We start from the raw sequence: 20,571 nt of genomic DNA on the forward strand, positions 1-20,571 counted from the left end.
GCCCGGGCATGGCTTTCCTCGGCCCTGCCCGATGGGAGAGATGCAGCGCACCATGCAATCCGATGTGGACTCGACAATACGGACTCGCTGGGTAGGGCTCGCCCCAGACAGTCGTCTCCCACCTCCAGACTACGGCGGATCTCCTGCATTTGCTGGGGTTTTCCATCAACGTGCCGAAGTCACACCTGAGCCCCTCTCAGAAGCTCCTCTTCATCGGAGCGGTTCTCGATTCGGCGCAGTTCCGAGACCATCCACCGGAGCAGCGGGTCCGGGATATACAGGCCCTGATTCCCATCTTTCGGCCTCTATCCTGGGTTTCGGTCAGGCTAGTGTTGCGGCTTCTGGGGCTGATGGCCTCCTGCATCCTACTAGTGCATCACGCCAGGCGGCGTATGCGGGCTCTGCAGTGGGACCTGAAGTTTCAGTGGGCCCAGCATCACGGCAATCTGTCCGACCATGTCTTGATCTCGGAGGGCACTGCATAGCAGTTGCAGTGGTGGCTCACGGACCGCGATTGGGTCACGGGCAAGAGCCTCTCCCTACCCCTACCGGAGCATGTCGTAGTGACGGATGCGTCCCTCCTGGGATGGGGTGGCCATATGGGAGAGGTGGAGATCAGAGGCCTCTGGTCTCCGGCGGAGTCTCGCCTCCACATCAACTTGTTGGAGCTGAGAGCGATCCGACTTGCACTGAAAGCCTTCCTTCCCTCTGTCCGGGGAAGTGTCGTGCAGGTGTTCACGGACAACACCACCGCCATGTGGTATTGCAACAAGCGGGGTGGGGTCGTGGACCCTTTGTCAGGAGGCTCTGCGCCTCTGGACATGGCTGGAACACCAGGGCATCACCCTGGTGGTTCAACATCTGGCGGGCTCTCTGAACGGCAGAGCAGACGAACTCAGCCGCCGGTGCATGATGGATCACGAATGGCGTCTGAACTCCGAGGTGGCGCAAGGTCTCTTTCAGCAGTAGGGAGAGCCTTGGTTAGATCTATTCGCCACCGGCGAGAACGCGCAATGTCGGCAGTTCTGCGAGTTGGAATTTCCAAGGCGGCACTCGCTTGGCGACGCTTTTCGTCGCGAGTGGAGTTGCGGGCTGTTGTACGCCTTTCCGCCTATATCACTTCTGCCCAGAGTGCTGAAGAAGATCAGGCGCGACCGGGCCCAAGTCATCTTGGTGGCTCCGGATTGGGCACGAAGGTACTGGTATCCCGAGCTACTCAGTATGTTGACCGATCCTCCGATACGTCTGCCCCTTCGGGAGGATCTTCTGTCGCAGCTGCAGGGGACGGTCCTCCACCCGAACTTGTCCAGCCTCCACCTCCATGTGAGGAGATTGAGCGGTGGCAGTTGATGTCATTTGACTTGCCTCCTGAAGTCTGTAATATCATTCTGGCAGCCAGGCGTCCCTCCACAAAGACGGTATACGCCTGCCGGTGGAACAAATTTGTGGCATGGTGCACAGCAAAGGCTGTGGATCCCCTTTCCGCCCCTCTTTCTGAGGTTCTCCTCTTTCTTCTTTCTTTGGCCCGGCAGGGCTCTGCCCTGGGCACCTTGAAAGGTTATCTTTCTGCCCTCTCTGCCTTCTTATGGCTTCCTGATCAGCCCTCTCTTTTCAAGTCCCCTGTAGTGTCACGCTTTCTTAAAGGCATTACTCACGTTTCCTCCTGTCCCTTTCGTAATGCCTCAGTGGGACTTGAATCTTGTCTTAACATTCCTGATGTGCGCTCCCTTTGAGCCTCTTCACAATTGTCCTCTTCATCTTCTAACTCTTAAGACTGCTTTCCTGGTAGCCATCACCTCGGCTAGACGGGTGAGTGAGCTCCAGGCTCTATCGTCCAAGCCTCCTTTTCTATCTGTTCATCCGGACAAGGTTGTCCTTCGGCCTCGTCCTTCCTTTCTACCGAAAGTGGTGACCCCCTTTCATCTTGGGCAATCTGTCACCTTGCCCACCTTCTTTCCGCCTCCGCATCCTTCCAAAGAGGAAGAGCTGCTCCACCGTCTGGACCCAAAACGTGCGCTCTCCTTTTATTTGGACCGCACAAAACAGTTCCGAGTGGACGACCAACTTTTCGTTGGCTACGTGGTTGCAAAGAAGGGCAAAGCTGTGCACAAACGGACCATCTCCCGGTGGGTCGTTTTGTGTATAAAAATCTGTTATTCCTTGGCAAAAAAGGACCCGCCTGTTGGGCTGAGCGCCCATTCTACTCGGGCCACAGCGGCTACTACTGCTTCGGAATGGGGAGTCCCTTTGCAGGACATCTGTCAGGCGGCAACGTGGGCTTCGCTGCACACGTTTGCCAGGCATTATTGCCTAGACAGCCAAGTCCGGAGGGATGGCTTCTTTGGCTGTTCTGTCCTCCAGGACTTTCTGGTGTGATCTTGGTTCGCAGACCCACCACCGGGGTTGGTATTGCTTGGGTATCTATTCTAAGGTGAGGAATCTAACTAACGTGTTTCTTTCAGATGAACAAGTTACTTACCTTCGGTAACAATGTATCTGTAAGAAACATTAGTTAGTTACATTCCTCACCGACCCACCCATCCTCCCCGTTCTGCGAACTGACATCTAGGGTTAAGGTTATCCCTTTCAGGGCCCTAGAATTTTTTGGCACCAGTGTCGGTCTCTTGCATGGCTCTGCGTTCCTGGTGCGGAAAGCTATGTACAAGAACTGACGTCAGCGCGCGAGGGCGGCGCCTAAGTACTCCGACGTCATTCCAGCGCACGACGCCGACGACGGACGCGGAGCCGCAGACGACGCCTAGCGACGCGCAAGGGGTATTGCTGACGAAAAATCTTCCGGATCCAGTCTGACGCCTGGGGATATTCTAAGGTGAGGAATCTAACTAACTAATGTTTCTTACAGATACATCGTTACCGAAGGTAAGTAACTTGTTCATATTTATATATATATATATATATATATATATATATATCATGAAGCAAAGAAATGAAGCCGCACTCTTCCTGGGTATGAAAAGGGTAAATTTTAATGACCTCCTCTTTACCAACGCGTTTCGAACTCCAACGTTTCCTGATCACGGTATTTACAAGAGTCCATCTTTTGTTTTTACATATTTATACCAACTAGTCCGTCTTGCCATTAATGAAGCATTCTGGGAGTGGTAGTTTTCATGAATTGAAAAAAAACAATTGGCTAAATCATGCCGATTCCGTTTATCGTACTTATGTGTCTCTAAGTCATACTATTATACTATTGAGCACAGATAGTCCGTGCATCGTAATTACTGTCAACAGACTCCTTTTATCATACAGGTTCCATTATGATGCGTGTAGAGGGCTGAGTGCCCAATGTAAATGTGGTTTCTAGTGGAATTTTCGAGAAAAAATTCCACTATTTATTCACCATATGAATTGCACGGTGGCACATATGTATCAATACGCATACAGAAAATGGAGTTCGTCTCCCGTTTTTTAAAAGTTCGGGCTGAGTGCCCCTTGATTAACAGACGAAGAGACAGTATGAGAAGTAGGTTTCAGCAATGAACAAATAACTTCAATTTAACATGTCTACAGACTACTCTACCTGCATACTAGATTTTAAAGAAAAAAGAAAAGTTCTAAGACTCAGGGTTAACTTGAGACTATGTTCCAGTTTGGAAGACAATGTTCACAAGTGTACATAAAGTTCCTCATCCCCATTCAGCCCATGAGGAATTCTAGTTCTGAAGCGAATTATTAGTTTAGATTCCAGACGTCTAAGTCTTTCAGTTCTGTTGCCTCCTCTTTCATGTTCAGCGATGGTAGCAATGCCTGAGTAGCTGATATTTCTCCAGGTTTGGCCGACATGATTCTGTAGGTGTTTAGTTAGAGCATACGACATATCTTTGTTTTGGATAGCGCGTATGTGCTCTAGAATGCGCTTCTTGAGTGGGCAGATAGTGGAACCAATATAACGCTTCCCACACGAACATTCAATTAGATATACAACAAATTGTGATTCGCAAGTTATTGAGTTCTGGATTTTGAAGATCCGATCTTTGGGATCTTTAAGTGTTTTTAGGTTTCTACCTATTTGGCACGCTTTGCATGAGGTACATTTTGTAAATCCAAGTTGTCTTTTTTCCAACCATGATTGAGTTTTGGTATTTTGGAAGTGGCTGTTGACCAAAGTGTCGGATAGCGATGGCGCTTTCCTATATGTTATCATTGGAAAGTTTCCCATTGTGGGGCCAATGTCCGGGTCTTTTTTTATAATGTTCCAAAATTTCATTAGGATTTGGCGGATTTGGAAGCTTTCTTTTGAGTATGTCAATATTAGACGAGGTGTCTCTTCTTTTGTTGACTCTTCCATACTCATCAGGGCTTTAGTTTTGTTTTTTGCCGTTAATGTCTGAGCTCTTGTCTTGAGTCGGGCTTTTGTTTCTCCGCATAAGGTATCTCCATGTTTGTAACCACGTGTTGCAAATCGTAGTTTAGTATCCGTGAATTTACGTTCCATTTCCTCAGGCTCCGAACAGTTTCTTTTCATACGTATGAATTCACCATACGGAATACTTTGTTTTAATAAGCGTGGATGAAAACTAGATCCATGGAGGACACTGTTTGTTGCTGTTTGCTTGCGAAAAACTGTGGTGTGTATTTTATTTGACTTTATATACACTTTTGTGTCCAGAAAGTCAATCTCTTCTGATTGAATATTGTAGGTGAATTGCAAACCTACATCATTTGAATTGAGGATTTTTATGTAGTTCACTAACTTGTCTTTAGACCCCTTCCATAATAGGAAAAGGTCATCGATGAATCAGAGCCAGAGTACTACATCTGTAGTGTATGGATCATTTTCCTCTCTCCAAGCTATATGCCTTTCCCACCACCCCATGGTGAGATTGGCATAGCTTGGAGAGAAGGAAACTCCCATCGCTGTACCACGTTTTTGAGAGTAGAGTTGTTTATTAAATAGAAAAACATTGTTCGTTAGACATAGCTCAATCATTTCCATGAGCATGTTGGTATGTCTTAGTTCTCCAATTGGTCGTTGTTTTAAAAAATATTCGACAGCTCTCAGTCCGATGTTGTGGTCTATAGATGTGTACAATAATACGACATCGATTGTGGCTAGAAGGTAGTCTTGTTGCCATTGTGTTTCCATTAAGATTCTCAAGAAGTCACCTGTGTCTTTGATGAACGAATTTAAGGTTGGAACAATAGGGGATAAAAAGTAATCCACATAGTTAGCTAGGTTTTCATAGAGGGACCCACAGCTGGAAATTATGGGTCGACCAGGTGGTTTCTGCAGGGTTTTATGGACTTTCGGCAGAAAGTAGATTGTAGGTGTCACAGGGTTGGTCATTGTCAGAAAATTTTTCTCTTCTTGACTCAGCATTCCTTGGTCGAACCATTTGTCTATTCGATTGTGAAGGTCACTGATCATATCTGGAATAGGATTAGATTTCAGTCTGGTGTAATTTGTTGTATCATTTAGCTGACGTAGCGCTTCATCGATATATGCTTGTTTGTCTAAGATGGTTTAATTTCTATTTGGTTGTTGTTTTTCAAGGTTTGTAGAGCTTGGCGTTCTTGTGAGGACAAGTTTTCTTTCTTCTTTGATTTGGTGTTTTCCATTGTTTCTAATTCTGCCACAATTAGATCGTGGAACATGTCTATCCGATTGCCTGGATGTAAAGCTGGACAAAATTTTGATTTCCTTTTAAAGTTGGTACGGGGATTGACATTGATCGATATGTCCCTCTCTTGTAATATTTGTGTGTCTGTTAGTTCTGTCTCTTCTATATCATGTACTAGTTCGTATGCCGTTCTGAGTGTCTTTGTCTCTGAGGAGATGATTTAACAAACATGCTCTCTGCTTTCTCCAGTCTTTTTGCTGCTCTTTGTTCCATATTCGCCGAAGCAATTCAGAGAATATGGAACAAAGAGCAGCAAAAAGACTGGAGAAAGCAGAGAGCATGTTTGTTAAATCATCTCCTAATACATCTACATCTACAGATAACATGACTGTACCAAAAGGAGCATCTACACTAAAACAACTATTCAATCAATTGGAAAAATTACTTCGGAAAGAGATATCACGAAGTTGGGAAATAATCACTATGGAAAAGTATGTAGAACTTGAACTTGTACCGCGAGGACTGCGTATTTTTACCTTACCCAACCACCCAGACACCAGCCCTGAAATGTTGGATGAATGGGGGAAAAACAATATGGATTGTTCGCGTAAAATGATGTTAATAATCATCAAATATGCCAAAAAAAATGTAGAAGAATTACACGTTAAAATAGATGAAGTTGAGCAGTCAATCAAATCACATGAAAAAGAGGAAGAAAACATCAACAAACTACGCTCAATGATGGAGAAAAACTTGGACAAACATGAAAGTGAGATTCAAGAGAGAAAACAACGGAAGTTTAGAAGAGATGAATCAGATTATGCAAATGGGACAATATTTACCTTTGCAAAAGCATTTGACATCCTTAAACAACAATGGGACAAAAATGAACCCATCACACAAGAATCCCCATACACAACACCCAGTGAATCAGAGGTGGAAGTAAGTGATGGTGAAGATTCAACTGCAAGAAAAACTATCAAAAAACTTTCTTTTTTAGAAGAAATGAGAATGCTGTACCAGGATCAACAAAATCCAAAAATAACAGGAAGAGGACGAGGCAGAGGTCAAACAAGAGCACGTGGAAGGGGATACTTTGGAAACAAAGGCCGTGGAGAAAAACAAGACGAAGCCGAAAAACAAAAATACTTTCTACGCAACCGAACAGTGACAAAAAAATAAAGGATGGACGGAAGATGCAAATAGAACCAGATCTTATAATTAACCTGTCTCACTATAATCTATCTCAGGCAGAACGCAATCTATTGAACAAAGGATTAACATTTTGCCCGGAAAAACATTCTGATGCCGTAGAAACAAGAATAGACATGTATAAATATATCCGCAAGCTAAAACTAAAGACATTTTTTTCAAAACTACCGGATAAAAATAAGACACAGGATCTTCAACCTGAGACTTCAACAACCTCAGAAGGATATACCATAGCGGAAACAAAGACACTCAGAACGGCATACGAACTAGTACATGATATAGAAGAGACAGAACTAACAGACACACAAATATTACAAGAGATGGACATATTGATCAATGTCAATCCCCGTACCAACTTTAAAAGGAAATCAAAATTTTGTCCAGCTTTACATCCAGGCAATCGGATAGACATGTTCCACGATCTAATTGTGGCAGAATTAGAAACAATGGAAAACACCAAATCAAAGAAGAAAGAAAACTTGTCCTCACAAGAACGCCAAGCTCTACAAACCTTGAAAAACAACAACCAAATAGAAATTAAACCAGCTGATAAGGGGGGTAACGTTGTCATCTTAGACAAACAAGCATATATCGATGAAGCGCTACGTCAGCTAAATGATATAACAAATTACACCAGACTGAAATCTAATCCTATTCCAGATATGATCAGTGACCTTCACAATCGAATAGACAAATGGTTCGACCAAGGAATGCTGAGTCAAGAAGAGAAACATTTTCTGACAATGACCAACCCTGTGACACCTACAATCTACTTTCTGCCGAAAGTCCATAAAACCCTGCAGAAACCACCTGGTCGACCCATAATTTCCAGCTGTGGGTCCCTCTATGAAAACCTAGCTAACTATGTGGATTACTTTTTATCCCCTATTGTTCCAACCTTAAATTCGTTCATCAAAGACACAGGTGACTTCTTGAGAATCTTAATGGAAACACAATGGCAACAAGACTACCTCCTAGCCACAATCGATGTGGTATCATTGTACACATCTATAGACCACAACATCGGACTGAGAGCTGTCGAATATTTTTTAAAACAACGACCAATTGGAGAACTAAGACATACCAACATGCTCATGGAAATGATTGAGCTATGTCTAACGAACAATGTTTTTCTATTTAATAAACAACTCTACTCTCAAAAACGTGGTACAGCGATGGGAGTTTCCTTCTCTCCAAGCTATGCCAATCTCACCATGGGGTGGTGGGAAAGGCATATAGCTTGGAGAGAGGAAAATGATCCATACACTACAGATGTAGTACTCTGGCTCCGATTCATCGATGACCTTTTCCTATTATGGAAGGGGTCTAAAGACAAGTTAGTGAACTACATAAAAATCCTCAATTCAAATGATGTAGGTTTGCAATTCACCTACAATATTCAATCAGAAGAGATTGACTTTCTGGACACAAAAGTGTATATAAAGTCAAATAAAATACACACCACAGTTTTTCGCAAGCAAACAGCAACAAACAGTGTCCTCCATGGATCTAGTTTTCATCCACGCTCATTAAAACAAAGTATTCCGTATGGTGAATTCATACGTATGAAAAGAAACTGTTCGGAGCCTGAGGAAATGGAACGTAAATTCACGGATACTAAACTACGATTTGCAACACGTGGTTACAAACATGGAGATATCTTACGCGGAGAAACAAAAGCCCGACTCAAGACAAGAGCTCAGACATTAACGGCAAAAAACAAAACTAAAGCCCTGGTGAGTATGGAAGAGTCAACAAAAGAAGAGACACCTCGTCTAATATTGACATACTCAAAAGAAAGCTTCCAAATCCGCCAAATCCTAATGAAATTTTGGAACATTATAAAAAAAGACCCGGACATTGGCCCCACAATGGGAAACTTTCCAATGATAACATATAGGAAAGCGCCATCGCTATCCGACACTTTGGTCAACAGCCACTTCCAAAATACCAAAACTCAATCATGGTTGGAAAAAAGACAACTTGGATTTACAAAATGTACCTCATGCAAAGCGTGCCAAATAGGTAGAAACCTAAAAACACTTAAAGATCCCAAAGATCGGATCTTCAAAATCCAGAACTCAATAACTTGCGAATCACAATTTGTTGTATATCTAATTGAATGTTCGTGTGGGAAGCGTTATATTGGTTCCACTATCTGCCCACTCAAGAAGCGCATTCTAGAGCACATACGCGCTATCCAAAACAAAGATATGTCGTATGCTCTAACTAAACACCTACAGAATCATGTCGGCCAAACCTGGAGAAATATCAGCTACTCAGGCATTGCTACCATCGCTGAACATGAAAGAGGAGGCAACAGAACTGAAAGACTTAGACGTCTGGAATCTAAACTAATAATTCGCTTCAGAACTAGAATTCCTCATGGGCTGAATGGGGATGAGGAACTTTATGTACACTTGTGAACATTGTCTTCCAAACTGGAACATAGTCTCAAGTTAACCCTGAGTCTTAGAACTTTTCTTTTTTCTTTAAAATCTAGTATGCAGGTAGAGTAGTCTGTAGACATGTTAAATTGAAGTTATTTGTTCATTGCTGAAACCTACTTCTCATACTGTCTCTTCGTCTGTTAATCAAGGGGCACTCAGCCCGAACTTTTAAAAAACGGGAGACGAACTCCATTTTCTGTATGCGTATTGATACATATGTGCCACCGTGCAATTCATATGGTGAATAAATAGTGGAATTTTTTCTCGAAAATTCCACTAGAAACCACATTTACATTGGGCACTCAGCCCTCTACACGCATCATAATGGAACCTGTATGATAAAAGGAGTCTGTTGACAGTAATTACGATGCACGGACTATCTGTGCTCAATAGTATAATAGTATGACTTAGAGACACATAAGTACGATAAACGGAATCGGCATGATTTAGCCAAATGTTTTTTTTCAATTCATGAAAACTACCACTCCCAGAATGCTTCATTAATGGCAAGACGGACTAGTTGGTATAAATATGCAAAAACAAAAGATGGACTCTTGTAAATACCGTGATCAGGAACCGTTGGAGTTCGAAACGCGTTGGTAAAGAGGAGGTCATTAAAATTTACCCTTTTCATACCCAGGAAGAGTGCGGCTTCATTTCTTTGCTTCGTGAAATATTTGTGAGGCTGTCCTACCTCACCGCCGGCACCAGCTTTGAGTGCTCCCCCCGCAAGGACGCTTTGCTTAATTCATATATATATATATATATATATATATATGTCTCACGATTTTTTCAATTACATTTTTACTTGTTAGAGGTTGTTGTTTGGTGTTATTTTGAAAGCGGGCTCACACTTCCTTGTAGAGTCTTGAAGAGTCCATAAAACAGATTGGCTGAGATTGGTTTACTGTATGTTAAGAGGATTCCACGCTGACAATTGAAAAGAGCAATTGATGTATGGACTGGTAGCCTAATCACATTGGATGTTCTACATTTTAACATTAGGCAACGGCTACAAGGAAAGTGGACTATCTATTTACGGACCCGGCTTAAAAATACGCTTTGAGTTGTCCACTCATTCGTATACGAGGACAATGTGACTGTGGTTTTAAACTTCTTGTACTTTCACTCGGAAGTTGACGTATCGTAACACTGGACTAGTCTGAATGCAAAACCGAAATATAATTAAGGCATGGAACAATAATAATTCATCTGTTGTTCTTTTTACTTATAACTAGCCCAAAACTCTACTGGGTTATTTGGGCCATCCTTTATGTCTAATCATCCTGTGATAGGAGCTACATGTGATAATAAACCTTTAGTAGCCTCATACCCCCCAAAAATAATTAAAATCAACAATATGATTTTCATTTCTTTGCTGCTTCATCACCCCTCGTCAACCTCTGCAATCTATGCATATATATCTAGTTTATAAGCAAACATAGGTCCATATCCAATCTACTAGATCTTCCCAAATAGCATGGGCAGAAAATAGAATAGTGCAAAAACAAAAGTTGATGGACAGAATGCAGAACAATGTCATACATTCACCCCAGTACAGAGATCTGGGCCTAAATCCATCGTTTTTTTGCTCACCATGCCATTCCAGTTTGAACCAAGGCATATGCAAATCAGTCTTGATCCTGTGCCTCATGGGAACAGCACAGCCCGAGCTGCCAAGCCAGGTCCTCCCTGGGCTGGAACCAAGCATCCTAGGACCGGTTTCGGGGTTTCACCCCTCTTCAGCCAGGATAGCTTGATTCCAGTGGCATGGAGAGCACGGGACTCACGTCTGAGCATACCCGTCCCACTCGGGGTGACAAATGCAAAAACAAAAGTTGATGGACAGAATGCAGAACAATGTCATACATTCACCCCAGTACAGAGATCTGGGCCTTAATCATCGTTTTTTTGCTCACCATGCCATTCCAGTTTGAACCCAGCTATATGCAAATCGGTCTTGACCCTGTGTCTCATGGGAACAGTCCAGCCCAAACTGCTAAGCTTGATTCCGGTCCAGGGAAGACATGGCTTGGCAGTTTGGGCTGGACTATTCCCATAAGGCACAGGGTCAAGGCTGATTTGCATATGGTCATGTCTGAACTGGGGTGGCGTGGTGAGCAAAATAACGATGGATTAAACCCAGATCTGTGACTGGGGGTGAATGTTTTGCCAATGTGCAACATTCCGTCCATCATCTTGTGTGTTTTGCAGAAAATAGAATAGTGAGGGTGTTAAGCCCAGTGCCACACTTTTGTACAAATTCTAATAATGTATTACATGTAATGTGATTGTATCAAAGTTTTTTTTTATATAAAGTTTTCATTCAATTGTGTGTCCAGCATAGCGTTAACTCTGGTGAATTCATTGAATATGTTTTGGATTTCTAATGAACACTTTATGCATTCTCCTCATCTTCGAAATCTTTCCTAGATGTTGCACTATGTCTAAATATTTTTTTTCAGGAGTAGCTGCTACTGGTGCAAGGTTAGCACCATTGCAGCAGTAACTGCATATTGAGTCCATATTATGTGATACTGCAATCAATAAAGATGGCCCTGCCCGCACCAGTAACAGCAGTTCTGTTTAAACTGATATTACTTCATAATCATAAATGCCTATTAGTCTAGTGGACGTTCAAGGCACCAGACCACCTTTAAAACACAGAGAAAAAAAATTAACAAAAAAGCCTGTGAACAGTCAATATTTTTGTATACATTGATGAGTATTCTCAACCAAATACATAGTAAAAGTATTAAACTGGATAACTGAACTTTGCTGCTCAGAAACAGTTTTTTATTTTCCCTTTTTAAAATTGAAAAAATAAAAGGAAATTGTTGTCATACAAATGGAACTTAACATAGAGAAAATATACTCTTGATAGAGAACTGGTATTACAGGTGAGTAATTTGTTGTCCTCTTTTACACATGCCATAGACATAGGAAGCTGTAATTTCCTCTATTGATTTAATATTGTTTTATACAATTGTCTGGGGTTTTCTAATCAGCAAAATGAGATGTTTGAAACAGGGGCATGTCTTCTATTGTAAGTTTAGGATTTTCACCCTTTTCAAAAAATCCAAGTGATAGATGTCTTTGTCCAATGCCAACAGCTCTGTATGTGGCATGTTTAGTGGTGTGCTACAACTCATATTTGACAGATGGATGTAGATGTACATAAAGTAAGCCTGGGCAGAGTTCGCGCTGTCCCGCTACGTGGAACCTCGCAAAGTGACAGAAAAGCTCCTTGAGAAGTGGAGTGGGTTACCTTGCTCCATTTGTACTGATTTTTAGTGCTGGCTGTTTATCCCGTGCTGTAAAACGCGAACAGCATTTCGCACAGTGCAAGAGGGCTCTGCTTCTTTCTGCCGCTTGTGTAGAAATTCTATTCGAGCTGCAGCTTTCTCAACACGAACAGAAGGTTTCTCAACACGAGCGGTAGGGACCATCCATGACCACCACATGCGTTGAGAAATCTTGCAGTTAGGCGGTCTAGCATTAGATTTTCCTCGCTTACCAACTTACCGTTCGGAACTCTATTGAATCTGATGCTTAGAGACAGCTTTATGGTTGCAGCTTGATCGGCTAAGCTGACATGTGATAACATTAGCGTAGGCAAAACAACCTATGCAACAGCCCTCACTACCAGGGGAAGGGAGAAATTACGGTCGCTAGAGGCTGAATACAAAGTGTTGCCTTCCGGAGTGTAATCCACTTTGTATGGTTTGTTTTATAACCCATTATATTGTGTACCTGCCCATCAGTCTTTTAAAAATAAAGAAACCATTGCTGCACCTAGGACTCTTACATTATTGAGATATACATTAGGTAGTAAACCAAACACTACAGACAGTTAATGTTTATAATATTCTACCTCAAATCAGTCAACTAACCACTGTGTATACAAGCAATCTTATTTTAACTATTACTCCTCAGAAAAAGCGAGCATAGAAACAGAGAAAACAATGCATCAAAAAAGTGCTGTGTCCCCAGTAATCACAAAAATGGGAAAGCAATAAGAACCTATGTTCATGAGTGTGTTTGTATAAAATAGACAAACCACTGTGCTCTATATAAGGAGCTGGTTATAACAATGAACACAATTTCCAGCTTTGCATAATGATGTGCATATAACAACCAATTCTGGGCTTTATAGTGTCAACAACATTTTGAGCACTAACATTTGTGAGGTTTCAGCTGGAGTAAGGCATTGTAGGACACCTATGAATAAGATAAAAACTGTGAAAATAATAGATGAACATGGGTTATTTTATATAGAGAGAATCCGCCCCAGGAATTGTGAATTAGAAGGGAATAAAACCAGTAGCTGGTAAATGCAGGCAAAAGGCCTAGTGGATATCGGTTTTTAAGACTCACGCCAGAGTGAAGGTGATGGCTTTGGCAAAATACTGTAAAGAAAGGATAGTGTGCAATTATGTATTGAGACAGGGGCACCTCCATCTGTGCTAAGCCTCTCTTCAGTAACCATTGTGCCTCCACCGCTTTGCACGCCAGTATCCTGTGCAATTAGTCAACGTGTTTTATGCATTTGGTTGACTCCAAATTAAGCCTCCTAAAATAATGCTTCAGATTTCTTGTGCGTCTTCTATTATGGGAAAGGGGAAAGGAAACCCGCCTACAATCCTGTGTCTGACAGTTACTGTTCTTTTTCAAATGTGAATCCTCCCTAGATAGGTTCAGTAGAGAATCATGGGACACCACCTGTCCTTTTTTCCCCACTCTGAATGGGTGAGTTGGAATACCTATGCTTACTTTAGAGTTAATCAGTGGGACTGAAAGTCATGCTTATTTATTGGCATGACGGTGCATCAATTGTAGCCAAAAGAAAATAAAACGAAAAATGTGTTTGTCTTTTTTTATATTTAACACTGTGCTAACAGGTGGATTGGTATAAGTATTGTTTCCTGCATTATTCCAAGTCTGACATGCACAGCTGACTTTGAAGACATTTTATTCTCTTTTCACATTAATCATGCAAGAGAAATACATGCTTGCTTACTCTGTGTCTGGCAAAACCCCCACAATGGGGTCTAGTCTTCAGATAAAATAGATTCCTTTTGGGAGGCAGAAGAGATAAAAGATAGCTAAAGGATCAATGCCACCTCTGGCCAAGCTGTTGGGCGACTGCCCTGCCTGTCCTTAATTGACAGCCTAAGACTTCTTTACAGTTGAGTTGCATTGAATTACATGTAGCAAAGTATTGAAATATATGGGCTGAACTATGTGTTTCTGAGCAAACTTGCATTTTGTCTGTTGCAGGTGCCAAGATGTATATTTAAAGGAAATGTTTTGACAATTAGATTCACTTCCATTTTTAGCTATGCCTTTTTATTTTCCCTGTCGATTATTAACTGACCTGTGTCTAAGTTACTGACATTTGATAACCATAATTTTGTTTCAAACCCTAAATGACGCACTAAGTATTCCTGTTAAGATAAACTTGAAGTATTAGTGGAGACCACCAAGATCAATTTACTATGGGAAAAGGAAAAATAAGGCATAATGTGCTGTGCCGTGCATAGAGGCAAAAAGTATTTTTACACCAATGTCCTGATAGGTTGCCCTATGGACATGTCAAAGTCGAGAATAACTGTAACATAGTTTTTAACCGAAGAGAACTTTGAGTTACAGTTATTTGTTAAGCAGTAGTGGAGGAGGGTGAAGGTAACAAGTATTCGCTTGGTCTATGCACTGTTTTGCAGCACCCATTTAGAAATTAAACCGCTTTATATAGACAGCAATTACTCTTGAAGTTCATTAAAAAACTTTCTTTAATCGTGTAAGAGTGGGTGTTATTAGCATAGGATTGTATGGCAACATGAAATTTAATCCGTAATAACAAATGCGGGCCATGAAGATGCTGAAACATGTGGGAAGGCATTTCAGGTTACTGGCCAACAGTATCACTATACTGATTTTGAGCAATAATGCATTGCCGCAAAAAATGTAGATCGTTTGACACTAGCTTTTTCAGGTTGTTTCTAAACAAAATTGTTAGCCTGTATGCCTTATTTACTTGTGCAAACCTTAAACCTGTGGTGAGATTGTTTGTTCCAGTGTTATAGGGTGATTACTTTATCAGCAAGCATTGTTGATTAAAAGGGTTTTTATTTGGTCACAAAACCTTGTCTACGTCCAATATCATGGAAGAAATGAATTGAAGATACTGCAGATAAGATTGTTTTAAGTGGCACTGCTGCCTTTTCCATTACTTTGGAAATGCCAGAGAGTCATACGCGGGTCAACATTTGCATTTTATAGATAAGTACCACTACGCCTTTTTTCAGATTGGAAGGCACCATTGTCTCACAGAAAAAAATGTTAATCATTAATATTTCACTGGGAGCGTAGCCGTGTCCTGATGTCTTACCACCTATGTAAAAGGTGCCTCAGCCTTCAAATCAGTAGGTTTTAATTGTAATGGTGGGGATATCAAAGTCTCCTATTGCACTAGTTGCTTGAAGAATAAAGGAACATTTGAAGATGACAGTAGTGTGGAGTATTCTTGTACTCAATCAAGGAGAAGTATGTAGCAATTAGAATGGCAATTTAAAAATCTTCAATTTAATCTAACTTTTTTTTAATGTAGGTAGGTCTTTTGTTAATTTAACAAATGCTTTACTTTTATGTTTGAAAATGCTTATCACATAGAACTGGATGAGTATTTTGAATGCATTTCATTTGGTTGCTGTATGTTTGGTGTTTCTCAGGCACATTTGAACTCAGAGATTCTGAATCTCACCAAACTGGTGCCATCAACATCATGCTGAAATGGAAATATACGTACCTCACGCCTAGTGGATCAACACCTAGCACAGATCCATTAGATAAAATGCCGAAGGAAGAACCGCTGCCTGTTAGATTACCTACTGAGGATGAACTGCGGATTACAGCAAGGACACCTACTTCAACTGCTTCAGTGAGTTATTTCACCTTCCAGAATTAATGTTAGAATTAATCTAGCAGCACTGCCGAATTTATTTCTGTAAAGTGAGACTGGCTACAAAATATTCAAATATGACTATTTTCCAATAGCTGGTATTTCCTGAGAAAGTACAGCATTTTGTATGAGTCTTCCAATCAGCTTTTGATGTACACTTCACAGACCTCTAGTTACATGTGTGTCCTGGGTAGTTTGTTGTTAACCATCTTGAAAAATATAATGTAGAAGTAAAACTCATGATTAACATAGATCTACAGCATAATGTGTCTGTTTTAAAATCTGTGTTTAGAAACCCCGCCCCCAGGAATTTGTTGAGGATAAAAATATATATTGTACAGAGGTGCATTCACATCTTCCCCAAAGTGAATCACGTTTTCACCCTTAATGGCTTTACCCTCCTTCCCATTCCTCCTTTGACCAATTTCCACCCAATGTGCGGTAAACCTGCAATTCAAGCCTGGATTGTGCCACATTATTGCAGATTAGCCATATCATTCAATAGTTATGGGGGCAGAGAAGTGAAAGCTTTTACATTTAAGATGGGTTTTCCTATAGTACACTTTCTCTGTGCAGATGTCAGGATCCTTAGGAAGATTTCTGTAAATAAACATATTCTGGCCAGCATATTTAGTGGCAGGTCAGTGAGAAGACAAAGACAATCGGAAACAATAACCGGAGACTGCTCAGCTCTTCTTGCAGCGCACTAGTCTTTTCTTTTCCAAACAGTTTTTGGAATGTGAGGCGCATGTCAACAAAGCAATGCGCACTTCACCTGTGGAGTTTCGAGCAGAAGAAGCCCGTCCAAGTTCACCATTGCAAATGTTAAGGTAGTGGCGTCGTTGGCCGCCGTGGTAGTTTCCTCTGCAGCGTTGCGGTAGGGATCCTTGAACCCTGCGAGGTAGTGTCTGGTTATTGAGGACTCTCATTGTCATGAGTAGTGTCTCATTTAGGAGCATATGTGAGTTGTGCTGTACTCAGTACACTCCTTGTGGAGCCGAGTGGAAGTGGAGCGGAGACACTACCTTTAAGTAGTGTTTCAATACAGAGAGTATCCAGTTTACGAACAAGCATTGGCAATTACAAAACAAATAGATATATAAACATACATTTCTTCTTGTATAAAAGAAAAGGACTTTAGAAAAATCAATACCCACCTGTAAATTCTTGCCTATGTGTTGAGCTAAATAAGAAGAAAGAAGTTAACCATCATTTTCAGAAGAACATCATTCAAGAAGGAAAAGAATTACACTTACCTGTCAGCGTTCTGCCTTCGCCTGATAATTCTTTCACAGCCGTCCAGTCACGCAAGTACTTCCCCTGGAAGGAAAAGAAAATCTGAATCATCTTTGGGAAGAGAATATAAGTTGGTTATTTTATAATTGTATTATTTATTATGAACAAGCAGGAACAACGCAAAAATATATATATGTATATATTTAAAAGGACGGAAAGAAGTTTGAATTGCATTATAGAAGAGGAGCAATAGTCAAGGACAGATAGGGTATGTAGAAGGACTTTGAAAAGTGTTTACATAGATAATAGGGAGTAGAGTAGCTTGTACATAATTTTCTGTGTTTATTTCTTTCAGTTTCAATTCTTCACAAGGAAAGGCTTACATTAATGCCCAATTGCAAAAGAGGAAAAGACCTGTAGAAGAAGGAACTACTTGTCAAGGCTGGTTTTTCTTTGTCCCCTTCCCCTTCCCCCCCTTGGAGCATCTCGGCACTTAGTAATTATTCTTTGAGGGCAGTTGGTGTTCTGGCAGGGGCTTTGGGAAAAATCATCATTCTGCTCCTGCGCAAGTCTGTCATTTCTTCAACAGTGTTGCAACATTCTGACAGCCAGATGTCTGAAAGTGCAGGGTTAAAGTCCACCACATTTGAATCACTGGGTAGCCTTCTCATAATTTGGTGCCTTGTCTTGGTTTAGCTAATCTTTTTCCAGGTATTTCATAGATGTGAGGCAAAATGTTAGTCTTTAACACAAATTTACCAGTGCTGTATATTTTGTAAATGGCTGCGATTTCCTAATGAAAAAGAAAGAATTCATCACAATCAATGAGAATATATACTGTATATGTATAAACCTTGGCTTGTGAGACTTTGGGAGGAGAGAGTAAAACATGTAATCTTCAATACAACCTTGTAGCACCACATGTATGACACGTCCATCTACCTTGACCAAGGATGGGGGCTTTGTTTCTATTCTATGCTTCCCTCCAGCTGTGCCTAACAGCCGAGAGAAAATAACTATCCACCCGCCTGCTTATCCGCGAGGGTGAGTGTGTTTGTTTGCCCTCACACTCCATCATACAGGCTGTGGGAGATTCATTATACATGGGGGAGCTTCATGTACTATTTACTACCCACTCTGCCCAAAAGTAATGGTGGTGTTTAAAAAAAAGAAAAACACACACACACAAATAATTGGAGCAGCTGTCATATGCCCAAGTACTGCACTGAACCCATTATTCATGAGCTGTTAGGGTTAAATTCATCCACTCCTGCTTACTAGATCACCACCATCCACATTACCCAGGTGTGGTGGAATTTACCCTTATCCCTTGCCCAAGGGTGTGTTGGAAAATTATATAAAAAATAGGGGTTAATTACCCTGCTCCTTTGTAGCCCCACAGCATGTTGAGGGCCACGAGAACGCAAGTAACTCACAAGTTTTCGCAGCACCCTTTTTTTGTTTTGCTCCTCCGTGGCCACTAGTATTTAGCGGGCCACAGAGGTGCAGGACAGCTCGCATCTGGCCCTGTTCTGACTTCCTCAAAGTGTACAGGTTGTAAGTTCACGTTGTGGACCAAGTGGTAATGGGGAGGCTCAAAGTTATACCTGCACCATATTTACAACTGTAGACAGGACATCTGGGTGATAGCTTACTGCATTGTTCTGCAGTGGTCCATAAAAAGATAAGTTGAGAGCAATGGAGGAGGGGGAAGTTCAGTGCTACCCTGAAAAAAAACAAATGCCCCCCCATTAGTCCTTGGGTAAGATGAGAGGGATAAGAAATTCAACCCGTCCTTCAATGAGAGGAAGGGTATTCTTTAGAGTTATGCCCTCCTGCCATTGGTCAAAATGGATTGGAAAAATATGCCCTCATCTTTTTTGGTTAAGGTATGCGGGAATTGTACACACTATTGCCATAATTTGGCAAGATGGGGTACTAAAATAATATATACAACATGTGCCATTTAGTGACACTACTCCATATGATCACTCTTAAAGTAAAATATATCACTTGCATGTGGAAAAATGTGTAAAGGTTTAAATTATGTGAACAAAAATGTTTTGTACTCACAAGACCCTTTGACGCTCTTCTAATGCCAGTTGTGCACTATCTCAGTTTGTGCGAATGTTCTAGGAGACAATCTCACAAGATCTAGAATTGGTTAGGTCTAATTATAGGACCATTATGCCACATCTGTTACTGCTATCATTGCCACTATTAAAGTAGAGAGCCCAAAGTCCTAATGAGGCTTTCTTTTCTGAGCCAATGTAAACAAAGTTGGTATACTTTACTGCCCTTTCCCAAGCTGCAATCTTGGTAAATTCTGCTTGGTCCATTTTCTATCTATCTGATGTCCAGGCAACAGGATTAAGTAAAAAAAAAAATCCATTTGATAAATATTGTGCTGGGCCAAAAATAACCAGTGAGTCACTTACCTATATGGCATCGACTAGAATCATGAAATGCTTATGCTAACTTCAATCCAAAAAGGCTGCTTGGAAGAACAGTGTGGCTATATTTGAATATCATTAGAAGCAACTGAACTGCACTTTGGAAAGGTGACTGCTCTAATTAATCGTAACTTGGCCAGTTTCTCTGGTGTCCAGTGGAGCCTGTGCAGAGTGAATACATGATTTTTCCTCAGTGGTGCAGGCTTAACAATCTTAAATATCAGCTGAATAGATTCTTGAAATAATCTTATATCTCCCCTATCTGCAAGCAGCCTTCCAAATCCTCTCTGATGGCTGTATATCTTCCTCAGCAGTAGATAGCAAGGCCCCCTCCGTGGCCTTCACAGTTGGAAGAGTTATGGGCATTTCCAGTTTAAGCTATTCTCCTTACTCTTCCCTTGTTTTACCAGGGGCTCACCCTGCTAGCTGTTGATATTTGAACCTTGGCATCTGACTTTCTACATTGTGCAGAATGGCGTCTTAAAACAGACAGCTTACTTTCTGGCAGTAGATTACCCCAGGCTGATTACTCCCGAGTCCTAATAGGGATAATGAGAGTGTCACCCATGAGCCTCAGAGGACCCGGAGAATGCCACATTGACTGATATTGCTATATTATGGAATACAGTGCTAAACTTCGGTTTCACAGACATCTTAAGCAGATTTACTCTCCC

The 20,571-nt window shown here is 41.5% G+C and overlaps 1 protein-coding gene across 4 annotated transcripts in view; it reads left to right on the forward strand.

Annotated features, from left to right (window-relative positions):
• The window catches only part of RPGRIP1L (RPGRIP1 like), a 673,080-nt gene that overhangs the window by 344,566 nt on the left and 307,943 nt on the right, over positions 1–20,571 (forward strand). For all 4 annotated transcript variants that reach the window (XM_085639033.1, XM_085639032.1, XM_085639035.1 and 1 more), the window contains exon 18: positions 15,979–16,187. In XM_085639033.1, the coding sequence (XP_085495159.1) occupies positions 15,979–16,187 (209 nt within the window). The remainder of the gene's footprint in view (positions 1–15,978; positions 16,188–20,571) is intronic.

The sequence above is a fragment of the Triturus cristatus genome, chromosome 12, assembly GCF_964204655.1.
Source record: "Triturus cristatus chromosome 12, aTriCri1.1, whole genome shotgun sequence".
Lineage (NCBI taxonomy): Eukaryota > Metazoa > Chordata > Amphibia > Caudata > Salamandridae > Triturus > Triturus cristatus.